This window comes from Poeciliopsis prolifica, unplaced genomic scaffold (genome assembly GCF_027474105.1).
Source record: "Poeciliopsis prolifica strain line A6 unplaced genomic scaffold, Auburn_PproV2 SCAFFOLD005, whole genome shotgun sequence".
NCBI classification, from domain to species: Eukaryota; Metazoa; Chordata; class Actinopteri; order Cyprinodontiformes; family Poeciliidae; genus Poeciliopsis; species Poeciliopsis prolifica.
In genome coordinates this window covers 4,033,890-4,060,995 of record NW_026562380.1, presented here as the reverse complement: position 1 = coordinate 4,060,995, position 27,106 = coordinate 4,033,890, and the positions used below count along the sequence as shown (strand labels likewise).

The following is a 27,106-nucleotide window of genomic DNA, read 5'->3' as shown; positions in this document are numbered from 1 at the left end:
CTTAACTAACACATATTCCACGTTTCTTCATTCTTCCTCCTTACTCTAGTATATTTTTTAGTACATTTCTTTACAATACAGTTAATTATTTTCTGTACTGTTGCACTAACAATAATAATAATTATGCATTATTCATAATAATAAAATAATAATAATAATGTGAAGTGATAAAATTCAATAAACATTTAAGAGTGAAAGAAACTTTATTCAAACTTCAAAAAAAGATAAAGTAAGCAATTAATGTTTACATGATAACGAGCAGTAAATAAAGAGTGTTAAAATTCCTTCAGTTAAAGCAATCTGAAACAAAAACATTAAACGTAAAAATATCCCCCAACACCTATTACTAGCAAAAGAAATACAGCATTTGAAGAAATTTAGCAAAATCTCAAATCTGGCTCAATAAAGTGACATGTATTCTCATTTTATTCTATCATTTCCTGGATTCCACAACTAAGAGTAAAAAATAAAAGCTAAAGCATTACTGATGGAAATCAACAGACCCAAATGTGACATACTGCACAAATTTATCAAATGCATAAAATTACATTTGTGAGAAAACATAACTATCAAATGGTCGAGAAAATTGCTAAAGAGAAACAACATGGCTGAACCGAATCCTTTAAATGATATTAATCACAAGGGAAAAAGTCAAGTCTGGATGTGATACATTCATCAAATAAAAACTTGAGATGCTAAAGCAAGCTTTCTAAAGTGAACATTCAAAGGTTTCTTTGATGCTATTTACAAATTTCCATTTAGACTTTAACACAAAGTTGAGATGAAGAATAAATAAATATATTTAACAAACTGTAATGAATAGCTGATACGGTAAGTAGTACATTGTCATCAGGGAAAATACAAAGACAGCATAAACTCTTTTGAGAGGGTGGAATACATCTTGATGTGTTCAGAAGAAGCTCGTCTTGAGTTTAATAGTCGGTGCAGCCTGCACAGTTGGCTGAGCTTGCCTTGCTGCTGCTTTGGCTTTGCTGCTCGCCTGGTTAGCTCGAATAGCAGACTCAAGACGCGTTTTAAGCTCAGGTGCTGCACCGATTACGGTTTTGAAGGCAGCTGGATACAGAGGCCCAATTCGCATTAAGTTCTGAAGGGCAAAATCATGCAGGTTTTTAGAGACTTGAGGTGCGGAGGAGATTGCATTCTCATCCAAAAGGTAAGAGATGAGAGTAGGAACAAGAAGAGCCAACAGCTGCACTCCTGTTAAACAAGCAGACACATGCATCAAACATTAACAACAATAAGCACAGATGATTTAGAATAAAGACTTTGAGAAAACCCATTTAATATGGCGCAAAGTATGCAACCTTAGACTATCACGTTGGCCCAAGTACATATTCTGTGTTCATTGATAATTATTTTAGTTTGCAAATTTTTACAGTTTTCAGGTGTTCAGATTTTTTTCTCACCTCCTTTTACCATGTGTCATGATATGCTTTGATGGCAGATATGGACATGGTGTCTTGTCTTCTTATTGTTTAAACAAACAATCGTTTGTTTACCTGAACTCACTGTTCAGGGTATGATTCAAAATCAACTTGCTCACTGTCAGCAGTGACAAATTGAAACGTGAGTCTGAATGTAAAATGAGGACACTTCCCATTATCAAGGTGTGGGGCTGAAGTGATGATGTCAGTAAATGACCCAGTGAATGTGTTCAGGGCCGGTCTGTGATGAGACAGAAAATTTGGTATAGCTCCCAGCTTGTGTGTGGAAGTTACAACAACTTTGTCTTTCATGCCGAAGATTTTGAGGCTTGACCGTGATCCCATGCTTTGATACAGCAAAAAGCTTTGAATAACATTTGAGCTCCAACATCTAAAGATTGTAACAGCTCATTTTGAAGTCTGTAAATCAAAAGTTGTCGGAGGAGTTTGTCCAGATTTCCATGTAAAAGGCACAAAATGGCAGCTTTGGACCAAAATGGCCGATTTCCTGAAGAGTTTGGACTGTGACTCCAAAAGACTTGTTGCTGGTCTTGAAACACTACATTTATATATCAAATTTCAGGCTGTCAGCGGGAGGACCTTGGATAATGGCAGCATTTGACTATTGAGTTTTGTTAGGGACATACTAAGAACCAATCAAAACATGTTTTGTGCCTCTGTGACGTTCCTTATAGAAGCAATAAAAATTTTGAAAAAGTTTGAAGTCAGGCAACACCCCCTTAAATATGTACAAAAAAATCTGGATTTTTTTAACTTTACATCCTCTGTGCTTTTAGAGCAAACTCAACAATTTTAAGCTGATCAATCAAAATCCAAAGACGAATTGGATCAAATGCAGAGTCTATAAAGAGCTAAAACAGGGTCAAAATCAGTTAAAGTTGCAATTTCTATTCAATATGGCAGACACACTGTTTGTTGAAAAGCAATAAGAGCTCAAAAGTTTTCTGTGGGTCTTGGGAAGTTCTACAATTGTACCATATTTCATAGCTCTGTAAGATAAATGTGGAAAGTGTTTTCAAAGTTGTCAGGTGTCACTGTTGAGATATTGCTCTTGCAACTTTTGCAAAATGTAAATTATGTAAATTTTACGCACTACTGAGCACTGTAAAAATGTTGGTGAGTTTTTGAATTGTTAGACTTCCGAAAAGCCATTTCATTTACTGGAAGAAAACAAAAATGTTCATAATGATAACAATAGATAAATAACTTTAAGAACTTAATGTACAGTATGTTCATTGTTATATCAAAATCAATAATCAGACCGATAGTGAACAGGTGCATGGATTCTAAATTTAATCTAATGCATTAATGCTCTAGAGCACACAGTCAGAAGCACTGGGCTTAATTCTCTAGCAGACATACTGTAGCTTAGGCTAAATGATTTTATTAAAAAAAATACATGCATGCTACATAGGGTACTTGATAGGTCCATTAAGTAAAGTTATACTCACTGTTCTTTTCTTCGCCCATGTTGACCAGATTCTCTAGGACCCTGATTCCCTCCTGCACAGCCTGCAGCTCAGCAGCAGTTCCTGGCCGACTGCGTTCCACCGCCTTTAGCTTCTCCACCATGAGTGGAGCTAGGGCGTGGATGTAAGGAGTGGACAAAGCTCGGTTGGAGTGTTGAAACACTGACAGAAGCAGCTGGTAACACCGGGCCTGAACCTGTGGCAACCAGAGTTATTTTTTTCACCAATAACTAATTATGATTCCTTCCGAAAATTCACGTTTTGCTACAATAGAGACAAATTTATGTGTTAAGTGTGAATAATAGGAGAACCGAAGAAACATAATTTTTTTTACAAATAAAAATCCCAAAAGTGTGATATATATATTTTTTATTTATTCCCCTTTAGACACTTAATCTAATAAAGAGCAACTAAATTTCTTCAGAAGTCAAGTAACAAGTAAATAGAGTCCACCTGTGTGTAATTTAATCTAAATTCAGCTGTCCTGTAAAGGGTCAAATATTTCATTAAGAACATGCAAACTACCAGCCTTGATAAGTTCCATTGAGCATAGAAAGCATGTCAGGAATGAAGTTATGGAAAAGCTTAAAACAAAGTTAGGCAATAAAACAGTGTTCCAAGATTTGAAAATCTCAAAATGCACTTTTCAATACATCCTCCACACTTTCCAGATTTAAATTTTTATTTATAACTCCCTTAAGAGCTCACATTTGTGTTTGTACTGTGACAAAATGTAAGACATAGTTTATGTGCATTTCGTTGCTTACCCAGGGATCACTAGAGTTGAGGGCATTTCGGAAGCGATCCATGCAGCCTTTCTGAAGGACGATCACTCCCACCAGCTCACTGCTGGCCGACAGCAGGAAGAGAGTTATTGCTGTCAACATACTGACTTCATCCATGTCAGGTCTGGACTCATCTATAAAGATAAAACCACAAGGTTAATTTTTCACAACAATTAGAACTTTCTGATCATAAGTTTTATGATGAGAAAACTTACGTTTTAGGAATGTATACAATTAATCAACTTACAATTAATGGTCGATTAATGGTTTATTGGATTAAAATTAGCTCCAGTTGATCAACTAATAACACCTGTTAGTGTTGTAGTTTGGCCACCATATAGCAGAAGAAACCACTTGTCATCCCTTAGCCAGTTAATACAGAAATAAAGATGGCAGGGCCATTCCAGAATGAAAAAAAGAAATGGTCCAAACAGAGTCCAGTGTGGAAAGCAAATTGTACTTTATGTGGTTCTGTTTTGAAATAGATGCTCCTTAAGTTATCACCTAAATAGCAGTCAAACAGAGCAGTGTCAACTTCTCATTTAAAAATGAATGAGGTGCTAGAGCTGGTGAGCATAACAGAGTAACATTGTAACAAGGTCCCAATAAGCAAGGTTGATTTTGAGGGCCTTTGTGAGTTAAGCTGCAATTCATGGAGTGAAGTTTTAACATTCCTTCAAGAGAAACCACAGAGAGTCCTTGTGTATGAATAGCTCTCTGTAAGTGCTTCACATATTTGTTCTTCTCATCTTTTATTTTTCTATCAAGCAACCTAATATGTTCCTGTTTTGTTATATTTAATAAGTATGTTTAAGTTTAACCATGAAGAAAACCATACTTTTATAATGGTATGTATTTAATATAGCTGATACAAAATAATGCTAAAATGTAAAGCTTTTTTGAAAATTCAGTTTATTATGAAAAAATTTGCTTTTTATGTTGTAGAAAGACAATCACCACTCTTGATACAAGAGAAAATTTTGGTTTTAAGTACATGCCTCCTTATGAGCAAAATGTTAGCTGATTGATAAGATCAACTAACAATCAACTTGATCTAACTCAATCAATAACTTGCATCTCTAGTGCATGTATGTGTTTGCTTTACCTGGATGAGAGTATTCAAGCACAGATGCCAGGCTGCTCCTGATCAGGGTGGTCCACTGAGTCTGAATGCTCTCCTCCTGGGCCAATGGTGAGGTGATGATGGTCTTAATGCCCTGCAGAGCAGCTGATACAGGTACAGGCACAGAGTTGTCAGGAGCTTTAATTGCAGTTTCCTTTAGGACCCCAGTGATTAGGAAAAGCACTGTAGGAAGAATGGTTGTTGCTCCTATCAAAGCAAAAATACCAATAAGTTAGAATGAACTTCCTGGATCCATTTGTGCCTGTTGTCTTCAGGTCTCACCAGCAGGAGAGCACAACGAAGGCAACTCGGCCAAGATGGAGACCGTGTTTGCCACCAGCCGTGCGCTTTCATCTGGTAGTCTCTGAGGCCTCAGAGGGGCATGGCTGGGTGACTCCTTCACTCGGGAATTAAGCTGTGGTATGTGGCGCACCAGGATGAACACAAGCAGCTCCATGGCTGCGTAAACCAGAGACTTGCCAGGTACAAGCTCTCCCGTGTCCCCGCCTTCTCCTAGGCCAGTCAGAGAATCTTTTTCACCTTCGTCTTCTTTGCCTGACCAAAAAATAAAAATATTCAGTTACCAGAATTAAATCCCAGAAATACTTAGCTTGCCTCCAGCACAAAATTCCTGACCTCTGTTGGCCCTTTGTTGTTGTAGATGGTCCACTGCAGCTCTGATGGTCTCCTGCACCACCGTTGTGACCTGAAGCTGGACTGCAGGAGGATCCCGCGTCAGTAACAGTCTGTGCAGAACATTCAGAAGCTCCACTGCCAGCAGCTACATTAGAGATGAGGGAACAGTTCATCAGAAACGCCCATGTGAAATGCAAAAAAGGTAAATTACTTCATCTGACTTACTCTTCCCACTGAGCTTCATGAAGAGTTACTAAAAACATCCATTTGTATTCAGCCTGATACCCAAAAATAGAATCCAGGCCAACAACAGTAAAGCTGGAGGATCTGGAGCATATGCTAAACACAAGGCCCATCTGTATACTAAGAAGACGTGGCATAAGTCAAAAGTTGTCGCCATTTTCCACAAACTTGGCCATTAAAGTTGATTTTGATTGATGATGACATATTCTACCCATTCAAGTTCTGTTGCAAAAGAGGACAGACTCTACCCTATACTTGTACAAACCCCAAAATACTTGCAGCTGGAGGTGCAATGAAAGGTGGTTTTTAAATGTGTTTTCTCAGATGGGTTTGTTGACATAAATGCATGCCACATTTTTTCAGATTTTTATTTCTAAAAACTTCATAGTGAATTTTCCCATTTTCCTTCTACCACACAATTAAGAACTACTCAATTTTGGTCTTCTTAAAATCTCTGCAAAATACAAGAAGTCTGTGTCCTCATATATGTATTTATATACAGTACTCCAAAAACTGTTATTTTGAATTTAAGAAGAAAAAAAAAATTGTTAATTTTAGTCAAATAACAAATATCATGCCTTAGCTAAATAAACTATATGCAATACTTCTGATTTTATTTCAACACACTATTATATATAATTTTTCCATACCTGGTCCTCTGCCATATGTGTCTTAGCACAAGGAGTTTCTAGCAGAGTCGACAGAGCCTGCAAGCAGGACATCACGTGTTCGATGGGCTCCTCGGGCCGCGGGAAGCACAGGAACTCTATGCTGACACCTGAATGACAGAATATGGACATCTTCTACTAATAGTTCACAGTTCTGTTCACTTTTTTCCCTTAACATCTTTAAGCTCAATGTGAAAAACAAAAGAATACAGCTGGAAGTGACTTCTTACCGAGCATAAGATGCATTCTGTCTTTAACCGAGTCCTCCAGCATCTTTGCTGAGGAAGAGCTTCCCTGAAGAGCATTGGGAACTTTGGAAGGAGTTAATGAGTGATCCTCTTGGTTATCATTAACTTCAAACCCATTGCTGTTCAACCAGAGGGCCACAGCGTGCAGCACAGGGGCCCAAGAGCTGCGGTAGTGGAGTCTCGCCGTATCTATTGTCTCTGGGGTATAAAACGCTCCGCCTATGAAGATACACACAGAATAATCCAACGGAAATTATTTGTTTGGACAACTAAATATATCACAAAACCAACACAGTTAGTGCATTTGGTCCAGTTGTGACAGTAATATATCTTCTTTAATCTTTTGTACTAAAATGGAGGTTTCTCTTTTGTAGAGAAATATTTTACATTGACAAGCCTAACTGGGGACTTGGTTAAAAAGTGACGATTAATTTGTAAGACTAAATATAAGTCGGACCTAATCAAATTAACAACAATATAAGAATAAAAAAAAGTTAATCAAAATGCAAAGTTCACAATATTTCTAGGTTCTTCGCATCCACCTATTTTAGAAATATGGTTTGACAAATCTTAAAATTAAATAAACAAAAGTTTAAATGGAACAATAAAACCTAATTATTAGCTAATTAAACAAAATCTCACCAGTTCAAGAATAAAATTGAACATTTCAGATTAATTTTTGTGATAAATAATCAGTTGTGTACCATCAGGTGGGAGCTGACTTGAGAACTCAGCAGGCAGAGTAAGCAGCGCATAGTCTCGCAGCATGGCCAGCCATAGTCGGCTCAGGGAAGGCAGCTCCGGCTGCACTAAGGTAATGAGGCTGTCTGGTGGAAGCACATCTGCACCCAGGTCATCCTCGTCTTCATCCTCATCTCCCCTTCTAACCGGTTTGGCAGGTTTAGCCTCTGCCTCCTTCTTTATTTTCATTGCCACCACATATACCTGACCAAGACAAAGCAGAGAGCACGATCAGATTGAGTTCTGTGGAAAAATTGTCATTTTGAAGCTCACCTCTGCCCAAGCCTTTAGCACGGCTAGCTTCTCCATGGTGGTGGCGCTCTCACTGTACAGCTGACTGGAGGAGCTCTTCCCAGACTGCACCTTGTCCAGCGAGGAGACCAACAGATTGTGGACTCGCCGCAGATCATTGAGATCGCTGACTACACCACTACCGATCCACGTACTGCATACCTGTAGACAAATACTGGGGTCAAATAGATCTCTAAAAGTCTCCCTGTTTGGGTGTGTTTACAGCGCAAAGTATTTAAAATGAATACAAAAAGTAAATATTGTGTCTCACCTGGCATGCCTTCGCTGTTATATCAGATGGTGTATCAGGAGAAAAAGCAGGTCTGAGTGCAGCGCCAACCTAAGTGCACATAATTTACATACAAAGTCACATTTTTTCTCATTTTCCTTTTTTCTCTAACTTCATCAACTCAGAACTTCTGGATACATTTCTAACTCACATTGGCCTGGTACTGCTCCAAAATAACATGCCCTGGAAACTCAGGCTCTGGTACAGACGCAAACTTTTTAATTATGTCTTCCAGGGCCTGCAGACCAGCCATCCTCAGCTGGTTGCTGTGGTCGGTGGCTGCCATGAAGGCCATACGGATCAGGTCAGACAGATGGAGCACCAACAGATCTCCTGAATAGACAGAGATGCAGGAAGGAACAACAACCTTTGTGAATAATAAAAAAAAACAATTCATAAATGATCAATGCAGGGGGAAGTGAGCTGTCACTACCAACAAAGAAAATAAATATCAAGACATGGTATTAGATTTAATTTTCTTCACTGACAACTCAGTGTCTGATTTTATAATCAGTGTTTTTTATCTTCTGCTTTTGAACACATAAGAAAAGATCCACTTTCAAAATTTAATGTGTGGACTCAGGACTAAAAAATAAATAAATATTGGCTTTTAAGACAGAAAAATGTTTGCTCCAACAGAGGTGCATTTTTCATTCAATTACAATGGCTTGCAAAAATGTTACATTTTACACATATTCTCAAATTAAAAATACAAATTTTAATATGTTTTATTAGAGCAACCCACTCATCACTAGTTGGAAGGAAAATAGTAGATGGTTTACAAATAAAAATCTAAGAGTGGTGTGAATTTGTCTTCTGCACATGAAAGAGCCAGATGTAGTCTTAATTTAATCAAATCAATCAGGCAGTAGGGAAACCATCCTGAGATATCCTCTTTGTAGAGCAGACTTTCCTGGCACATGTAGGTAACAATCTAAAAAAAAATAAATTACTTAAATTAATTATCTGAGTGCCTCTGAGGCAGCAGATGTCCTCTGGGTTCTAGTGATGCCAGAAGACAGCAGGAATCTATCTGCTGTTATTTCTGCGTTCATGTGCTTTACAAGAATTTAGTATTGCAACTGGTATGTCCTGACTCCTGTCATATCTGTGCTTTCACCTTCTAGCACCCTAAAGAATCTAGTCCTTGTCAAGATATTTAAGGTGAGACATCAACCAAAAGACTCACAACTGTAGTAGTAAAGAAAGATGATTCTACAAAGTATTTCCATACAAATGCATGCCATATTTTTTAGATTGTTTTAAAATTATACATAATTCTTCTTCTAGTTCACAATTATGCATCCTTTTCATTTGGTCTGTCTCCCCAAAATACAAAGACATTAGTGACTGTAACAAGGTGAAACATGAGGAAAATACAGGGTATGAATACGTTTCCAGCCATTATCTACAGATCTTGCTTGTTTTAGAGTAGCTAACATAAATACAGGCTCCTCCATCTATTACAGTGGAAAAAACTCTCCCAGATCTGCTTACTCATCTCCTGCCATGTTCGGTCTTTACTCAAAACACACATGCTCCGCCTATGAGCATTTTATTAGCTATTTTCCACAAATTAGATCTTCCCAGAGGCAAGACCTTTTACTGTAGACACTCAGGAAAAGCAACAACAAAAAACTAGTCGTATAAATAGGCAGGGTGGTAGAATGATACCTTTGGGGTTCTTTGCTTGTGCAGAACGAGCAGTTGCCAGGTCGAAATGAGCCTTGTCTGCATTCTCACATAGTAGGATGATGCGGCACAAACAGTCGGCGGCAAACACCCGTGTCACCCAACGTGGAGCCACAGAGGGCTTGGACTTGTCATCATCACCCAGGCCTGTGAACATGGTATCATCGTCCATCTCGTCTTTTTTCTGAGAGTCCTCCTCATCCTTTTCCACCTCAGATACCACAGCTCCCCCCACATCTGAAAGAGGAGAGGGGCATTTTTAAGACACAATGATTCTAAAGACACACTGTTTTTTTTTTTTTATTAATCTGGGAACTTGCCCGTTGTTGCCGCGAGGACGTCTTTGCAAAGTTTGAGCCAATGAGAAAGTTTCTCCACAGCGAGAGATGACAGCATGTGCCCCAGTGTGTCATGGATGTCAGAACACAACTTCCTGTCCGTCTCTCGATCCAGCATGCCAAACAGAACGCCTTCCAACCCGGTTTCTGTTATATTTAGATCTGAACCACACACCAGGATAACACCATAAGAGTTAGCATCTCAGTGAGCCAATATTACCAAACAGAACTCTGCAAAAGCACAAAATCTTACCAAGTATTTGTGGTCTACTCGCTCATTTAAATATCTTGGTGCACCAGAAATAAGACAAACTAACTTTCAGATAGCTTTTTAGCAAGAAAGGACCTTGTTATAACTCCTCAATATTGATGAAAAAGAGCTAGTTATAAGTGTAATAGTCTGCCAGTGGAACTAATACGTTATCATCAATCATAAGGAAATATTGATTTAAAATGAGCTCTTACATTTTACTGAAAAGTTACTTGTAACTTAGTTGTGTTTTATTTCAAATGTAGTAAGATATTTGCACTAGAAACTGCAGCAAAAGTACTTGGTAAGAGTTTGTGTTTTTCCATTAGATTGGCCTTTTCCAACTCACTGATGGTTGTATTGTCCTTGCCATCTCCTGCTTTCTTTGCCAGACTCATGGCGTACTCGCACACCTCTGCGGCCTCCCGCTGTGCGAGCTGTCTAAGGCATGCAACGGCAGCACGACGCAGTAATAAGTGAGAACTGCACAAGTGTACCTGCAGGAATCCCAGAGCACAGTCAGAAATCCCAACTTAAATCAGCGCAGCCTGTACTCTTTTGCGGTGTGAAACGTGCATCTTACACAGAGGCAGGGCACCAGGCTGGACAGGTTCACGTGTCGAGGAGCGAACATGTGCAGCTGCTGCAAACAAGAGATGGCAGCTGCCTGGACCAGGGAGTCAGAGTGATCCTGCATGATGGCACAACCGACCAGGCAGGACGAGCGGATGGTGGAAATAGTTGCTCCATTTCCTGGAGAAGCAAATTAATTAGAAAACCAGAAGGAAGCTGTTTTTAACAATCAAATGACGCAGACAACTGGATATGAGGGCAGAAGGACTAATAAAAATCTTTTTATCTTAGTTCAATCAAAGTTCCCTGGATTAGTTCATTTTTATGTTGATGAATACCTGAGTGGGTCAGTTTGATCCCACCTGGGGGCGTTGTGAACCTCTTTTATTAACTGAGAGTAATTTTGTGTGTTCTGCACATTTACTAATGTTGGAAAAAAATAATTTTTGTGACTCAAATAAATAACAACCAAAAGAGAATCACCTTGAGTTTTTTTTTATTTATCAGAGGTAATAAATAGTCTGTTATATTCCATACAGTTTTTAAGAGAAGTTTATGCAAATAAAACATATATAGTTTAATCATTTTTATGTCTATTTCCGACTATAACTAATGAAAAACATAAACTACACAGAACAATATAAGATACAATAAACTAATATACAATGGCAAAAGCACATGTGTTTGGATTTAAAGGCACCAAGTGGAAAAACTGAAAACACAGGGCTTAATAGGAGGGTACAAAGAGGAGAAAGAGGAAAGTTGCACCATAGTCATTCTACAAACTCTGAAGTCAGTCACATTTATTGATGTTAAAGTGTTTATTTTTTATGATAACTGGCACACTTTTGATGTTTCCATCAAAAAAAAAGAAAAACAATATTTTTAATTTGACACAAGGAGCGAGACCCTTACCCTTCATGTCACCCCTTTTTTCACTTCACAAAGAGCCACACACAATAGTTTTAATTAAAACTATGGCTTAACATACCAGAGCCAAATCTTTATCTACTCTACAGTGGATCAGCTTTTCTTTGTCAGGCAACAGACCTTAGAAACTCTCTCCACATCAGTCCTTGATCGAACAATTTTGTTTATCCAGATAAAGGAGATAAAGAGAAGTGAGTAAAAACACCCATTAAAAGCCATTTCTTTTTAAAAGGTAAGTTTAGAAAACTGGCCTACATAGGTTTAAATTTTTTGTTACTGCCACCTGCTGGTAAAATATAGCTTTTGACCAAAATATACACTGCAAAACCCCAAAATCTTACCAAGTATTTTTGGTTTTGTTTCTTAGAACACTTGAAATAAGATAAAACTAACTTTTCAGCAAGATGTTGGAGCTTGTTCCTACATCCTGATATTGATGAAAAAGTACTAGTCATAAGTAAAATAATGTAAAGCTATCACATTTAACTTATGGGAAAAATAGCATGTTCCAGTGGCAGATTATTTCACTTATAACATGAGGAAAATGTGTTGTTTTAAGGGAAATAAACTGCCAGTAGAATTAGTACTTTTTCCCCAACATTAAGAAATTAATTACTTAAAATAAGCTCTTATATCTTGCTGAAAAGTTACTTGTAAGTTAGTTTTGTTTTATTTCAAGTAAACTAAGATATTTGCACTAGAAACGAGACCAAAAATACTTGGCAAGACGTGTTTCGGCAGTGTAAAAGACAACTGTTCTAACAGGAAATTCAGCATAATTAGCCAGACTTACCTTGTAATTCTGGCCCAACAGTGGTGATCAGAGCTCCCAAGCAGCGACCCAAACACTGGTGGACCTCTGTGTGAGATGGCGGCACGGTAAGGAGCAGGGTGAGCACCAAGGAGAGCGTGGGCTCCACGTAACCTCGGTACATTGGCCCGCTAGAGTCCACGATAAGAGCCAGAGAGTGCAGAGACCAGGTCTGATGAAAGAAGAGGAAACAAAGCAAATTTCTGTTTTTGAAAACAATCAAACATTTCATCTGCTGATTTTAAAATTCTCTCCTTCTATGTATTACTTGAACTTCATGAGAAGATCCATCCTGAGCGAGAGCCAACAAGATGCTGACACTGGTCTTCAAGTGCTGCCCAGAGCCGATCCCTCCGACGTATCGATGAAGACAGCCGAGAGCCAATGAATGGCCAGTTCTTGACACCACATCACGAGCCGACTTCAGCCTTCAGTCACAATGAAAAGACAAGAACAAAATAATTTTTTTCTCATCAACTGATTTTTAGCCAAGTTATTGATTAATAAGTTAATTTTTAAAAATTACATTTTAAAATCAGGAACATCTACGGTAGAAAAATAAAAATAGAAAATATGTGATATGTTCATAATTCTCCATGAACAGAGATTTCATACTGTCTGGTTGCTTTTGAAAGACTATAAAAGCTTTGCTGCATGAAGTGCATTAACTCAAGATAAACCTTCAACATGTTTCTTTCCATCATATTACAAGTTTTGTCAATTATCCTCTCTGCTTTTCTGTCATCACAAACTTTCCGTTGTAGCACATCAGTAATTTTTGAATGAGAGGTTGATATTCTTCTGCCATGCAGGTCAACTGAGCGCTATTAAGGTGAACGTTAAGGAGCTTGTTAAGTATATATGTAAAACAGACCCACATAAAATGCATTTTGCATCCCAAACCAGACTATGTTTGGACTGTTTCTCTTTCCTGTTCTGTTATGGACCCACCATCTTTGTTTCTGTATCAACTGGCTCCATTTAAGGATGACCAGTGGTACCACACTACAACTAATAGCAGACGCTATTAGTTAACCAGTTTGAACTCATTTGAATCTTTTCAACTATTAATCAACAATTAATCATTAGTTGATTAATTTCTTGCAAATCTATTTAATAATAAAAAATTCCACAATATTCTTACTTGTCAAAGCTGGTCTGTGCCATTCTGGCGATGAATGTGGCCTCTCCCACCACCTGAGCCATCCTGCCCAAAGCCTCTCCAGCAGCACAACGCAAAATGGGATTAGGATTGTCCAGAGCTCCCATCACCAGGGCCAGAGCTGACTTGCGCACCTCCTCTGGGCCCAAAGTGCTCTTGTTCTCAGCCAAACCCTTCAATCAGTGCCAGATTTTAATGACAGTGTCAATGATCATGTTTTGAGATGACTTATGGGCTGTTTTCTTACTTTGAGAGCACTAAGCACTGCAGTAAAAATGTTCAGCTGGACCGCCTGCTGTCGAACTCCTTTGGCCTGTTTTATGCACTCTGCAAAGTGGTCTAGCATCTGCAGCCTGAATTAAACCAATAAAAACAACAAGAAAAAGTTAAATAGTAAGAGAGTTAACACCAAGAGCCCTCCCATACAGTTTTTCTATTTTAACCAATTTACAAATGTATGACAGCCTTACTACTCACCTGTGTTTGAAGGAGACGTGAGGGAAAACCACACCAAACAGAGCAACAGAAGCATCAATGACAGACACTCCCAGAGGAAGTGGCCCAGGAATGGCCTCACCTACGGGAACACGCAGGTAGATGGACGAGGGGTCATGCTCCAGAGCGCCGCTGCCAGAGGCGCTGTTGGGCTGCAGCTACAGACAAACAGAGTAACAATAGCTTTCAAAAATAGGCTCAATATTCTATTGTGCAAAGACTCATTTTGGTTTTCAAAATTTATACAAATAAAATCTAAAAAGTGTGATAGGCGTGTATGTTCTTAGCCCTTCTGACTTTGAAGAACAACCTTCTTGTAAGTCCTAGGAGTTTTTCCTCTAGCAGCTTGGCACACCTGAAGGCTCACATTTTTTGTTCTTTTTTATTGTAAAATGGCTAAATTTCCCTCTAATTGGAGTGCAAGTGTCTTTAAACATAATTTCTCAAGATTTTTATCTATATTTTTCTCTGAACTTTGACTAGGACAAAGTTTCTCAGGTTTGCTCTTTGTTTAGCCCCTCATCTCACCATAAGTGTATTTATACTTTTCCAAGTCAATAAATGAGGGATTTTGGAGGAATGTCAGAAGTAATCTGAACTAACTTGATCCTCGATGGACTTGTGGTCAGTTTCCTGCAGCCAGGAGCCCATGAGCACACTGTCGTCATAGTGACACAAAGAGCGCAACAGCGAGGTGGTGGTGTTGGCGGAGTTGTCAGTCAAAGTGAACTCTGCCACCAGTTCCCTCAGAAGTGCATTGAAGCTGCCTGCAAAAGATTACAAACTTTAAAACAGCTCCTCAAAAAAAAAAAACTGCAACATTTGCACAGAATAATTTAAAAGCAAGCTTTACCTTCATACGTCTTAGGAGGCAGGAGGGCCAAGATGTCATACAACCTGAGTCTTACCATTGCTGCACTTGCTTTTAAGTGAGCACCATGGACTTTAGTGATGGCAGGGACCCTGAAAAGCAACAAATAATCATCATCAAGTGTCTCTGTCTTTAAAATCTTCAACTAGTGAAGAAATTTCACACTCACTGTGACATCATGGTCATTGCACATTCGATGGGAGTCATGAGTCTACGGATTACGTCTTCAGTGAGAAGCTCTGGACAGTGCGCCACAAAGCTGCGCATGGCTGCAGAAAACAAAAACAAACAAGTCAAGATAAGAATGTTTTAATATCCAATAGTCTGGCAGACTCTATCTGAAAGAGGACCAAAATTGCAACATTTGTTACATTTTCAGCTGGTTCGCTTTCATGTTGCATGGTGTCAAACAAGCCAAACCTGTGACCTACGGTGGAGCTACACCAACAACCACTGATGGAAACTATTCGGAAACGTCTTAGGAAGACAACATGAGCGCAACTTCCTTCGTCACAAAATATAAACAAAAATGGGTGGTGTCGTATTTTAGCAGTTTTAGGATTTCTCTTTTGTCTCGAGTAAAACACCACAAGCCATTTCTCTTGCTAGCAATAGACTCTTGTGTTTGTTTTCATTGTATTTACCCAGAATGTTCTGTTCTATAATCTGCTTCCAGTTTTCCAAATATGAATTTGTACAACATTAGAGTTGACTTCTACCAAACTGAGAAGATTAATCGCACAGAGGTTTTCAAGTGGACCAGAGTTTTCTTTTTGGTCCACATCAGAGTTTGATTGCGCATTTACATCTCCCCAAACACACCAGACTTTCCACACAAACGGCCTAGAGCAGGATTAAAGTGAACTAAACATGGCTGGTGTGAATAAACCCTAAGAAAGCTGAGAAGGCTGAAAGTCTACAGAGGAGAAGTTTTTACCACACAGCGCTCCGGCCCGGCCCTCCAGAGTGACCTGCCAGGTGAAGGAGTCTCCTCTGGCCTTTTCAGCCTCCAGCTCCTTCTGGGAGCGTGGAAACACATTCCTCCACAGCAGCAACATTTTGGGAAGGTGGTAGCGGACGAGTGAGGAACCTGTACATGTATTTAAACACAGATAAGAAGTGGTAGAGAGGAGAAACTGCAAGCAAACAGTCAAAGCTTTTTTTATGAGACTCACCTAAAGTCATGAGGGCCCCCAGCAGGAGCCATCCAGCCTGCGTGCGCTGCAGGGACAGCCGGCTGTTCTGAGCCGCAGTACGCAGGAGGTCCTCGGCTATGCTCACCACCAGCTACCGATTGAGCAATAATTTAGCTTTGTATTTAAAGATACTTGAGGTTAAAAGTGAGATAAATTAAACTCTTCACACCTTGCCCTTGCAGTGAGGAATACCCAGTGGACACTGGTATACTCCTCCCAGTAGAGCGGCCATTGCGAAGCTGTAGCCGCTCACGGCCTCTGGAGAACTCTTCAGGTTGTTGATTCTCTCAGCGCAGCGATCCACCAGCGGAGACAGCTGATAGGGCAGAGCCACAGCCACACAGCGCAGACACCACGCGGCCGCCAGGCGCGCTGCCATGCTCGGATGCAGCAGCACCGATGTTACAGTTTCCAGAAGCCCTGGGATGTAAATATTTAGCATAAATCCTCACTCTGAAATTACAGAACAAAAGTTGGATTTCATGTTGATGTGTGCGCCTTACCAATCGAAGGCTCCTGGATGAGTGGAGAAGCCGTGGCACTCAAGCTCTGGACTAAACTGCCGAGCTCTTTCAGGGCACACACCATGACATGCTGACTGGCAGAGACATCCGCTGCCCCTGCCTTGTTCTCCCCACTGATGTCGTTCACTACTGCCTCTGAAAGAACATAGCAGGAAACAAAAACAAACAAGCAATTCAAGCTTGTTGCTTACTCTTAACTGTCAAAGTTTCATGAAAAGATAATTTTCTTTAAAATGTGTGCAGCATTGATGGATGTAGTGGCTTAAAATCAACAACAATTTGAAAGTTTTTGATTCATTAAAGATAAAGATAATCATAATCATTATTTCAGAAATGGACAAAAAAAAAACTCCTTAAAAGTGTTAATTGACCACAACATACTGCTGTCACACATTCATCAATTAGGCTCTTAAATCATTTGGTTGAACCATTGAACCCAGAAATATTTGGACACTGACACATTTTATTGTCAGGTGCATTTAAAGTTACTAAGATTAAAATGTATTCAAGGAACATAAAAAATATTTTCGATGAAGAAAAATGCCAAGTAAAACAGAATGTTGGTCTTAATTTTAAAATAATTACATAAACGATAGAGAGTGTGGCAAATACAGATTTAAAGGAGGAAAGACAAAAATATATAAAAAACTTCTTTGAATTAACAAATGCAAACATAACAAATCTAAATCTACCAGAACTATTTATAATTTTACCTTTACAAGAAAGTCGGCGTATATAAAAATGCTTATCTCGGTCTGTTAATATTTGTTATTATTCTAATAGTTACAAAAACTACACTTTAAGATTCTGATGTATTATATAGACACTCTATCAATATAGAATAAAGATAGAGAAAGTCTTTTTACTAGCAATATTTTCTTTGCTTGTTGGTGTAACTATCTTGGATGAAAGTTTAATTATAGGTAGATAACTTTAAAATTGTTTTGTTTTCACTCATTTTAATTCTGGTTGAGTAGGAAATAATTAATTTTATTAGGGTAGTTTATACTATTAAATTTTGTTTATATTTTATTATCTTTTGTTGCTTTTATATTACAATTGTTTGATCATTTAGTCATTATTATTATTCCGTTATCTTTAAATTCCATTTTATTTTATTATAACATGCTTTATTTGTATATTAAACCAACTGTGGTGTCATTGTCCAAATATTATAAACTTAACCGTGTTACAGTTTGGAGTTCTGAGGATTTCTGTCACAGAAATATATATAAAAACTGTTGTTCCATCAAATACACAAATAAAAGCACACTGGTCATTTTAAGTATCTAGAAATCATCTGAGCTCCAGACAGACAACAGTCAGGAGAGATCACACAAAGATTAAAAATAGTCTCAAGGATCAAATTTAAAGCCGCTTCTTGATCTGTGGCAGAACCCCACCAGGCTTCAGATCTCATTGTTTTATTTCCAATTAGCCACAAACATTTATCATTTTTTTGTTTTGAGGAGTTTCACAGATCAAACTGACTGAAAAAGCTTGAGCTGCAAGTATGAAGTGAACAACAGAGAGCTCAGAATAACATCTGGAGAAACAGTGAAGTTAATTTTTTTAAAGTTGTGTTATCTACAACAGCATGATGTCCTATGAGAGGTTGCACAGCAAATCAGAGTAAGAATCATCCTTTTGAATGAGGTAATGGTGATTTAAAAAGACACTGATGTGATGCTGTGTAAGGGACAATGGAAACTATCTGGTGGTGTACTTGCAAACCTAATTATGCCTTGCTGTAAATTTAGAGGTACATGCAGGTTTTTTGCTGATCTAAGCCAGATGTTTACAGATGGAAGATGTTATTTGCTCCTTAGGGATTATAAAGCAATACCAGAGCATGAACTGGCAGACAAAAAGCCATGATGACTATGAAATAATGGTTGATGAGCTGTGTAGCTGATGGATAATGCTATTGACATTATGATGCTGCTTGTGGTTAAAAAGAGATGGAAAAAAGGAGGAGGAGGGCCACCTTAGAGAAGAAAAAGCAGAAAGCCAAACTAGAAAAAGGAGAGGAATGTAAAGCAAACTCTGTCCACCCAAAAGCAAAACATGCAATGATTCTGGAAAGTGAATGCAGAAAGAATTAAATATGATAACGTTGGATGAGTACTTACTCTGTAATGCTCTGAACCGTGATATTTCCCCCCCATCCTCCTTACCCACAGCCCTCATTTGTTTACTGATGGCTTGGCAGATTTCTTTGCCGGCAGCAATCTGAGCTTTTTCTCCCAGTAACCCCCCCAAGGTGGCACGCAGCATGAAGGACACACAGCGCCGCGAGTACACAGCTTCCACGTGTGTCTGGGTGGCCCGCGGGTGAGACACAAGGTCCAGAACGTGGGAAAGAAATGTGGCAAAATTGCGCTCCAGCCACTGACCACCCAGTGTGGTCACAAAGACAACGTAAGCCTGAGGACAGAGAAGAAAACGACAGGTAAGTTGGACAAAAGCCAGATTCTTGCCAGATACATTGACATCTGCATGTCAATGTTTTCTTCTTCTTTAGCTATTTTCAAAAGCATAAATACAAACATTTATTATTAATCTATGGAAGACAGTTCTGCAGTAATTAATTGGAAACATTTGTCCGTCCATGAGTGAGCATGGATGGACGGATGGACTGGAAGCATCTTAAATTATTTCCCCTCTAAAAATTCCCTCCTACCTGTGTGACCCCGACTCGAACCTCCCTGCTGACCGAAGCACCCCCCTTCAACATCTCCCCTCCACTCTTCAGGAAGCCTGATCCGCCTCGTAGGAACCCGGTGGCCATCAGCTCCAGAACCTCGTCCAGTGTGGCCCGCTTCACGTTCTGACGCATCACTGGGAGTCACAAAAAACCAGGCTGGAAACAACGAGTCTATATAGAACATATAGAGAGTCCTGTTCACCCAGCTCAGGCACCTGCAGCTTGTTTGGGCATGAGCGCTGTTGCCATCACGGTTCCCAGCAGTTTGGCCACTGCCACCCGAACACCATAGTTGGAGCCTTCCAAGGCTTTAAAACACAAAGTGGCCACGTTCTCCAGTTCTGTCGTCCACATGAACACTGCCTCATTTTGCAGCTCCAACAGGCACTGATTGGGCAAAAAGAAAGATGTGAGATGTGAGATTTTGTAAATAAATACATTTTCAGCTTTACTAGCCATTCAGAATCTCATTAATCTGATACTTAAGAGGCCTTACAACATACACCACTATTTAATTTGAAAGTTGCGACAGAGAGAAGACTCAAAGTTTGCTTATTTAATCTTAATAAAACTGTTTAAAACTGAGATCACAGGCATGTTCATTCAGCTTTTTAAGTCAATGCATTTTATTTCTGTGTAAAAAAATGGCTTTATACAAGAATCAAGGTTAAGAAAGCTACTGCAGAAATGTTACATTTGTGTAATAACTGTAGGTACACCAATATTGCACATGAAGTATTTTCCAGATACTAACCCTGGCTACCGCACAGCGGACGGCCATGGATCTGTCTGTGAGCAGGGAGCGGGCATTCTTGTAGATGTCTCTATGACATGAAGCTGCAGCTCCACCCAGTCCACTCAGCACTTTCTGCAGGCTGAGCAGGATCTCTCCTCTGCCTTGGGACTACAGAATTCATTAAAATAAATAATACAGATATTACACAAAGGCCCTCTAGTAAAGAACTAAGCTATGTCAAAAACAAAACATCTCAGTTACCTCTGCACTCTTTAGCGCTTTCAGGAGATTGTTAATGGTGTCTGGAAATGAGCTTCCCAACATCCGGCCCATCTTTTCATAAAATGCTCCAACACATGCCACTGCAGCACTGTGAGACAAATACCAACCAAAACAATTACCAAAAAAAACGCAAGCAAAAATCATTACAAAAACTGATTAAAAAAAAAAGATATGATATGCTAGAGACAAACTTTCTTATCAGTGTCAGTTAAATATTTCTTCCCCTTTACAAGCTGCAGTGCTTTGTATATGTCCATCACTTAAAATCCCAATATAAAAGATTAAAGTTTGTGGAGATATTGGGCTAAATGTGGAAAATAAACTTCATGTAAATAAAACACAGGATTAAAATAAACTGCACCATTAAATCCTAATGTAGGATTAATCTTCCATTAATGCAAGAAGGAAAAACATAACACCTGTTCCTTCTAATTTAATCCTCCTTTTAAACACAAATTATTACACCGCAGACTAATGCATGGCTTAACTGCTAATACCCTTTGAGAGGGGTCAGCTGTATGTGCTTGAATTCTGAAAAAAAGGTCCTTGTAAATGTCAAGAAGTTATTAAACTGTAAATATTATGAAATGCTGTATCTTACAGCTTTGTTGGTAAGTATGCAGGTGTGTCATCCTTGCTTTTAATTATCTCATTGCATTTATCCAGAGTCTGGAACACGGTGAAAGTATCGCCAATGCTGTAGAGAGTAGCAAGGTTTTTAGCCAGCAGTTTTCTAGTTGGTGGTCCAGGGGCACTGCTGATCAGTCCTGTTAACTGTTCCACCAGCTTTTTCTGCTTCTCCTTCACATCCACCTGCAATTCATGCACATAATTAAAGTCACCAGAGGCCTGCAAAGGCAATTATTTAAAAAAAGCAAAACTACCAATGACAAATCACCTTATTTGCTGCCACAAGCACTTTATCCAGGAATCGAAGCCATTCAAAGATGAAGACTGGTCTCTTTGCTTCAGTGATCTGAGCCAGAGCATCCTCATTGAGCAGCAGACTGTGAGCCAGCTCCATGGTGAGGATCAGCAATGTTCACCTTTGTCCGCTAGAAAGTGTACATTGTCAGCATAAAATGGCAATTTTCTGCCTGTTTGGTAGTTTAGCTGTAATCTCAGAAAACAAAATGAAACAAAATGGATAAGTCACATTACGCAACTTTCACCTTCTTTTAATTGCTACCCTGTTGAGTCTTGCATATAAAGGCATTACTGATACCAAGGTAAACAGGGGTCTTAGCAAGTCACGGTTCTAAAACCACCAAAGGTCCTCTCAATAAAATGTCAGAGAAAAGCCCAGAGTAACTGGAGTTTCCTCCTGTTTTATGGAGGAACGCGTAAAGCAGCACCGCTCTCCTCCCATTTATTACTGTGAAAGGAGGGCTCCTGTATTTTACAACAATCCTTTTTTTCCAGTTCCAAAAGAAACATTGATGGTCATTGTATGAAAGTGAAGAATAAAATATGTTAGTGGCAGTATCATGCTGCAGGGAAGCCAGTCAACTCTCTTTGTAAGATACCATTGGTTTTAAACTACAGTTAGTAAAATGTGAGCGTCATGTCTGTTTAGCAGCAGAAAGTGTTGATTCTACATTATTACTACAATAAAATGACCAGAAATGTTATAAATAAAATTATCATCATGGTAAAAATTGGGTTACTTGTGGAACATTGAGTAGTTTCTTGCAATCAGAAAGTAATTTGTTTCTTCTTACAACAGTCAATGTGCCCCTAGCAAAGACCTTTACCACCAAGTTGCCAACCAGTCTGCATCAGTGGGTGTGACTGGGTCAGTATTTTAGTTGCAGCTTTTAATTTTTTGAAAAAACCAATTCGATTATTTTTGCACTTTTTTAGTTGGAGACCTTGATGTAAATACAGTAATAGCATAAAGCTTTGGTAGTTCTCATACTGGCCCATGCCAACACTCCAGTGGAATGTCACATCGTCATCGCAACATTCAACGGTTTTCCATATTGTATATTTTGCTGGCGTACTAAGCCTTACTGTGTTTCTTTTTCCATAAGGAGAACTTCTGACCCAGAGCTTCTCTCTTTTTCTCCTATGTCTGCTTCTTGCTCTTTCAACACCTCGCTGCTTGCAGCAGCTCAGTTTGAATCTTGTTCCACAGGAGGTTCCTGTTAAAAGGTAGTGGTTTCTCTCCTCTGTTGCCACATGTATGTTAAGGATGAGGAATTTCTATAAAATAAGTGATTCAATGCAATCTACTGGTCTTCCTGTGATGATTTCTTACAAATTGGCTTCATAGGATCCCCTGACTTTGAACTGCATTATAACTAGTTAATTTTTTTTAATTCCATATGATTCTTGGTGTGACTGCATCATGTTGTGATGAATTCGATTGAATTTAACGAAATTTGTTCATGTATGTCCTGCACTAAATTTTTTGTCTTGTTCAACCTTGAGATTACGTTGATTTGGCATCATATAAACTGATCTGAACAGTCTATAAACAAATAATCCGGTCAAAAGAGCTCAAAATGTCTATCATTTCTCGGACACTTAAATTCATTTACATGGGGTCTGTGCTTCATAAAAGTAAAGCTTAGAAGTAGTAACACATTATTTTTTGGGTTGTTTTGTGCTTTGACAGCCGCTGACAGTTTTTAGCTGTTTGTAGCAACCAGCTAGTTAGCTGATACCTATGAGGAACAAGCTGAACTCCGGCAACACGGCGTTAACCGGGGCTTTACGCTGTTTTCTGAAGTCTATCACAACTCCCAGACATCCTATAAAACACGACATCAACAACAGCACCCTAGAATTTAAGCTAAATGTCGATAAAATACAAAAACTACCTGTGTTTAGATGATCCAGGATGAATGACGACAAAATATCAGCGGCGTTGCAAACAAGTACTTCCGGTGGGAAACTACTACAACCAACAGAACTGCTAAATATTCGCGCAATTGACAAGAAAGTTTTAAAACATTTGCTTTGTAATAAACTTTAATTCTATATGATGTGTATTAATTAATAGTTTTTATAATTATGTGTTTTAAATGTCGGAACTATTGACACGTGGGTTCCTTGTAGATGGTCGGACATTTTCTACAAACGAACCAAACATAGGCGGAGCAATAAAAATAACCAGCGAGCATTTATTTAAGCCGAATCTCTCTTTATTTTTATTTGTGCTACATTTTTTCTGGAATTCGCAATGTCGGACGAGGAAGAAGATTATATGTCGGATGCATTCCTCAGTAAAATGTAAGCAGTTTATGTTTGTATCGAAATAACGAAGATATTTAGCTACCTAGCAAGATATTGTAAATTATGTGATGATAGAAATTTTCAGCAGTATACAAATTATAAATATAGAATTAATGAAGTATTTCTTTATTGAATTTAATTGATTACCTTCATTTTAAAACGTAAACTTAACAGGTTTCAACAAAGCAGTTGTGGTCAAAATAATATAGGTATAAAATAATTTATAACTTTATCATCCCTGGAATTTTAGCTGAATGTAGAAAAATCTGCCTGTTTGTCAGGTGCTGAATATAATATTTAAATCAGCATCTTACTTGAGTAATTCTGTTGGAGAAAGAAGTGACTACTTCCATTTACATAAGTAAGTTTAAGAAAAACTTTGTACCATACGTTTTACTTTTATTTGAGTAATATTATTTTGAAGTAACATCTCTCTTGGGTGAAAATTTGTGGCTCCTATAAGTACAAAAATATTTTACATTCTCTTTTGCTACAAACCTAGCGAAAGTAAGCACCCCTCATGCTCATTGAAAATATTAATAGAGAAATTATCTGCAAAAAGATTCTGTTCTCCATGTTTTTCCTGTTTGCAGTCAGGATGTGAAGCCAGGAGTCAACATGGTGAGGAGTGTGAAGGAAGCCATCAGAAAGGAGGAAAAGCAAAAGGAGAAGAATATCCAGAACCGTCAGAAGAGCTACAAGGAGCAGGAGAAGGAAAGCAGAGAAGCAGCTTTACAGAGCTCCATCAGCAGTCAGAACAAGGGCTTTGCACTTCTTCAAAAGATGGGTTACAAAGCTGGCCAAGGCCTTGGAAAAGAGGGTAAGTATAATCTTTTGTAATAATTTTGTCTTTAATCAAGATCAGGCTCTTGAATCAAATGTAACACTTCAGTCTTATGTGTCTTCAGGAGCAGGAAGGGTTGATCCGATTCCTCTAAGTATTAAAGCAGGTAAGCTGTTCATTTTTTATCATATTGTGCTGATGAGTACAATTTGTTGTTTATTAAAGCTTCTGTTACTGATCCATCAGACAGAGGGGGTATTGGTCTTGAAGAGATGAAAAAAAGAAAAGCTGAGGAGGAACTCCACCATTATCGGCAGAAAGTTCGAGCCAAACAACAGAACGAGGCCAGGTCTCTGGAGGATTTTAGGTGAAGCTTGCAAGAGCATTTGAGATGTCCCTGAGGAGCGTTCTTGCTTGCAGTAGAGCTGTTTTATTGTCTGTGTTTGCAACGCACTTCAGGTCAAGAGTCAGAACAGAGAGAGAAGAGCGGAAGATTGAAGGAGACCTGAGGAGGAGTCAGCGGTCTTGCGAGCAACTTGACAATCAGAAGGTTAGAAGAAATCTGAGTATAAAGTTTCTCACAAAAAAGTCATTTAACATTTTGTCACATTACAGTGAATTATATGCTTATGCTTTGACCTAATCGTGTAATTACAGCTCTGCCTGCATCTTGAGGGATGTTGTCATACAAGAAGTTAAATCTCCATCCCAGTTTCTAGTGTTTTGCAGCCTCTGAAAAAGCTTTCTTTCTGGATTCCCCTTTATTTAGCTCCAACCATCAGATAAATAAGTCAGACAAATCTCTTTCCCTGTTGAAGAGCAGCATTTTTTACACCATAATGCTTCCTCCACCAAGTCCCACCATCACAATGGTGTTTTGTTGTAATATCCTGTTGTAAGTAGGTCAAAAAGTTGAAATTTAGTCTTTCCTGGCGTGAATTGTGACAAACTTCTAAAGAAAGTTCTTACAACTTGAAACGCAAGTTTTCATTTTGCCACAAAGGTCAGATTTGGAGATTGTACTTTTGAAAGCTGTTTCCACCTGAGCTGTGGAAACAGCTCCTCTTGGTTGTTTCTCTGATCTTGGTCAGCCCTCATTTTAGATACTATAATGTGAGAATACATTTTAAAAAAAGGGGAAAATACTTTTTGAAGAAAAATCTCATTATCATTTTGACTAACTCTTTAAGTGATTCTTCATTGTTGTGTTAGCTTTCTTCTTAGATATGAGGTATATTTTTTGTCTCAGGGCATAACTGCTCCCAGGGAACCCTGGTATTGGCCCAAAGATGATGTTGATGATGAGGAAGATCCTGTTGAAGAGGAGGACGAAGAGGAAGAAATTCCAGAGCTAAATGTTGGTATTTATTTTAGGATATACACTTCTCACAACAGTGTAAAACCCCACTGTTACCAAAAAAGATATTAATTTTACTAAACAATATTAAGATATGAAATATATGTTCCATGCTAATGTCATTAATGTGTTTGCTGTTAAATTTACCATCAGGTGTTTTGGTCTCTCTTACAGCCCTCTGATAAGTTGCAAATTATTACATCCTATTTAAGAGGAGTCCATTTTTACTGCTTATGGTGTGGAACCACATATAATGGTAAGGGTGAAACCATCATAAGATTTCTATCTATTTTATGCTCTTTTGTTCATGCATATGCTAACTTTCTACAGATGAGGAGGACTTGGCTTCGAATTGTCCAGGAGATACAGCAGCAGATCACGAATGATTCTGATTCGCAGCTTCCTTCTTGAAAAAACAGCAACATATATTTGTTTCTTAAAATATATTTGACTAATAAATAAAGATAATGTTACAGTGCAAATAGGAATCAACAGCAACTGAATTTGATATTAGTGGTAATTTGTGAAATGTTCATTCATTGTTTAAATCTACTGTCAGTTTTTATGTCTGTTTTTTTCTTCAAAAATGTGATAAAATTGCATTTCATTTTTTTAAATGATGGAGGAATCTCTTTCATGTGTTTCAAAAGCAGCTATAATGAGAGTATTATTTTTTAGAAATCTTGTGTTGATGATATTGGGTTTTGTGATGTTCAAAAATTGTTGTTGAATTTGAGTTACTTAGAAAGAGGTCATATTGTTGACATTTTTAAAAATACATAATTATTTCTGCTTTTAGTATTTCTTTCCCCTAAAACTCATTGTACTGAGCGCGTCTGTAAATCATTATTATTATCTCCTTTTCATGACTGTTTTTGTGTATTTTTATTATACTAAGTATTCCTTTGGCGTTTCGAACTACATATCTAAACAGCTGGAACCGTTGTGAATTCCTACCGAATTAATTTTTTTTACTTCCTTTTTGCTGTGTGGCGTCCGCATTCATGATTTACAAAAGCCACAAACATATTTTTACTAAGGTAATACAAATACCTTAGTAAAAAATAAAAAGGCTAATAAATATCTTCCACGTGTCAAAAGTGATTGATACATTAATCTATTTTCATTCTTTTGCAAACTCTTCGGTCGCTTTTTAAATATTTCAATCATTCGAAATGTAAAGGTGACTTTAAAAGTTA

At 38.3% G+C, this 27,106-nt stretch overlaps 2 protein-coding genes across 3 annotated transcripts; one reads left to right on the top strand and one right to left on the bottom strand.

The window, feature by feature from the left end:
• Positions 1-280: 280 nt before the first annotated feature.
• On the bottom strand, positions 281-23,410 carry heatr5b (HEAT repeat containing 5B). Of its 2 annotated transcripts, none has more exons than XM_055029549.1 (36): positions 23,352-23,410; positions 21,425-21,581; positions 21,128-21,339; positions 20,506-20,614; positions 20,263-20,412; positions 19,724-19,895; positions 19,485-19,642; positions 18,934-19,228; positions 16,781-16,936; positions 16,447-16,697; positions 16,257-16,368; positions 16,019-16,171; positions 15,251-15,350; positions 15,064-15,173; positions 14,814-14,977; positions 14,193-14,368; positions 13,963-14,068; positions 13,698-13,888; positions 12,822-12,981; positions 12,536-12,725; positions 10,823-10,992; positions 10,589-10,736; positions 9,972-10,151; positions 9,634-9,888; positions 8,111-8,292; positions 7,942-8,010; positions 7,653-7,832; positions 7,343-7,583; positions 6,621-6,857; positions 6,373-6,500; positions 5,480-5,624; positions 5,126-5,398; positions 4,826-5,050; positions 3,703-3,854; positions 2,918-3,131; positions 281-1,218 (listed from the first exon to the last, which is right to left on the bottom strand). In XM_055029549.1, the coding sequence occupies exons 2-36, from the start codon at positions 21,548-21,550 to the stop codon at positions 911-913; spliced, it is 6,198 nt and encodes a 2,065-aa protein (XP_054885524.1). In that variant the 5' UTR covers positions 21,551-21,581; positions 23,352-23,410; the 3' UTR covers positions 281-910. The 2 variants fall into 2 exon arrangements, with proteins under 2 accessions (XP_054885524.1, XP_054885525.1); XM_055029550.1 differs by having other exon boundaries at positions 18,979-19,228.
• A 212-nt stretch (positions 23,411-23,622) lies between these two features.
• Positions 23,623-26,992, top strand: gpatch11 (G patch domain containing 11). Its single transcript, XM_055029701.1, has 8 exons — positions 23,623-23,763; positions 24,360-24,586; positions 24,675-24,716; positions 24,797-24,917; positions 25,010-25,100; positions 25,800-25,907; positions 26,082-26,163; positions 26,238-26,992. Exons 1-8 carry the CDS (start codon positions 23,714-23,716, stop codon positions 26,291-26,293), a joined length of 777 nt encoding a protein of 258 aa, XP_054885676.1. The 5' UTR covers positions 23,623-23,713; the 3' UTR covers positions 26,294-26,992.
• Positions 26,993-27,106: the final 114 nt, after the last annotated feature.